Here is a 1,041-nt window from a genome sequence, read left to right as displayed (position 1 = left end):
AAGAAAGATCTGTCGCTCATGAAGAGCAAGCAAGAGCAGATGCTACCCGCTGCTGGTATGGACGAAGATGCTACTCAGTATCACATACGGCTGGCCGTTGATCATGCCAGAGACTACAACGACCTCTTTGATGCCTTGTCAACTTGGGCTGAGGCTGGTTCTGTACGCCCTCAGGCTCCAGTTATCGACCGTGGCCACAAGGAGGAGCTTCGTGTTAACCTGCAAATGCCAGAACGATACAATGGTACACCGACTTTGCTACATGGCTGAGACGCTATGAGAACACTGCTAATGCTGCCGGCTGAATTTCGTCTACGAAGGCTGCTCGCTTAGGAATGTACCTTACCGATGAGGTCTACGAGATGTGGAATCAGTACGCCCCTAAGCAGATTTTCGAGGAGGACGGTCGGATCATGCTGCAGATGCTGGCTCGTCGTCCAGCGGATGCTCTCTTGGACAACTTTCATGATCTTCGATGGGCTCCTCGTACTAACTTCGGTACGTTTCTGGCACGTGCTCGACGTATGTTGACCGAATACAATAAGAAGTTAACTGATGATAAGAACTTCTTATCATCAGTTAACTTCTTATTAAGAAGCTCTCGAACGCTTTCCACGACCAGATGATCCCCCACAAGTTGATCGCCTTGGCTCTAGCTTCAGCGAAGGCGGAGCTGAGACATCTTCAGCCTACCCGCATTGAGGAAATGGTTGACATCATCAGCGACTACGCCCCGGCTACTGACCTGACTTCGGCTTCGAGCCCTGCTGTACAACAAGTCGATGCCAAGTTGCAGAAGGTTCTAGCAGCAGTGGCGACTTCTACTTCTCCGGCAGACAATCTATTGCAACAGCTCACCGATAAGGTACAAGGTATCGAGAAGCAGTTACAGAGCTCTCAAAGTCGTCGACCATGAATTCGTCGACCATGGATTCGTCGACCTGGAGTCTGTGGTATCTGTCGAGGCAATCATGTTACTAGGGATTGCCCCGAGAAACGACTCGGTTCGGGTTGTTATCTATGTGGAAAAGAGGGTCATCT

The 1,041-nt window shown here is 50.3% G+C and overlaps 1 protein-coding gene across 1 annotated transcript; it reads left to right on the top strand.

Moving 5' to 3' along the window:
* Nucleotides 1-39: 39 nt before the first annotated feature.
* Nucleotides 40-916, top strand: Pmar_PMAR015992 (hypothetical protein; the record flags this gene model as incomplete). The annotated part of the gene is made up of 3 exons (XM_002783002.1): nucleotides 40-244; nucleotides 334-498; nucleotides 657-916. 3 exons carry the CDS (start codon nucleotides 40-42, stop codon nucleotides 914-916), a joined length of 630 nt encoding a protein of 209 aa, XP_002783048.1.
* Between the last annotated feature and the right edge of the window lie 125 nt (nucleotides 917-1,041).

The sequence above is a fragment of the Perkinsus marinus genome (genome assembly GCF_000006405.1).
Source record: "Perkinsus marinus ATCC 50983 genomic scaffold scf_1104296937840, whole genome shotgun sequence".
Lineage (NCBI taxonomy): Eukaryota > Perkinsozoa > Perkinsida > Perkinsidae > Perkinsus > Perkinsus marinus.
This window is presented reverse-complemented; position numbering and strand designations above follow the sequence as displayed.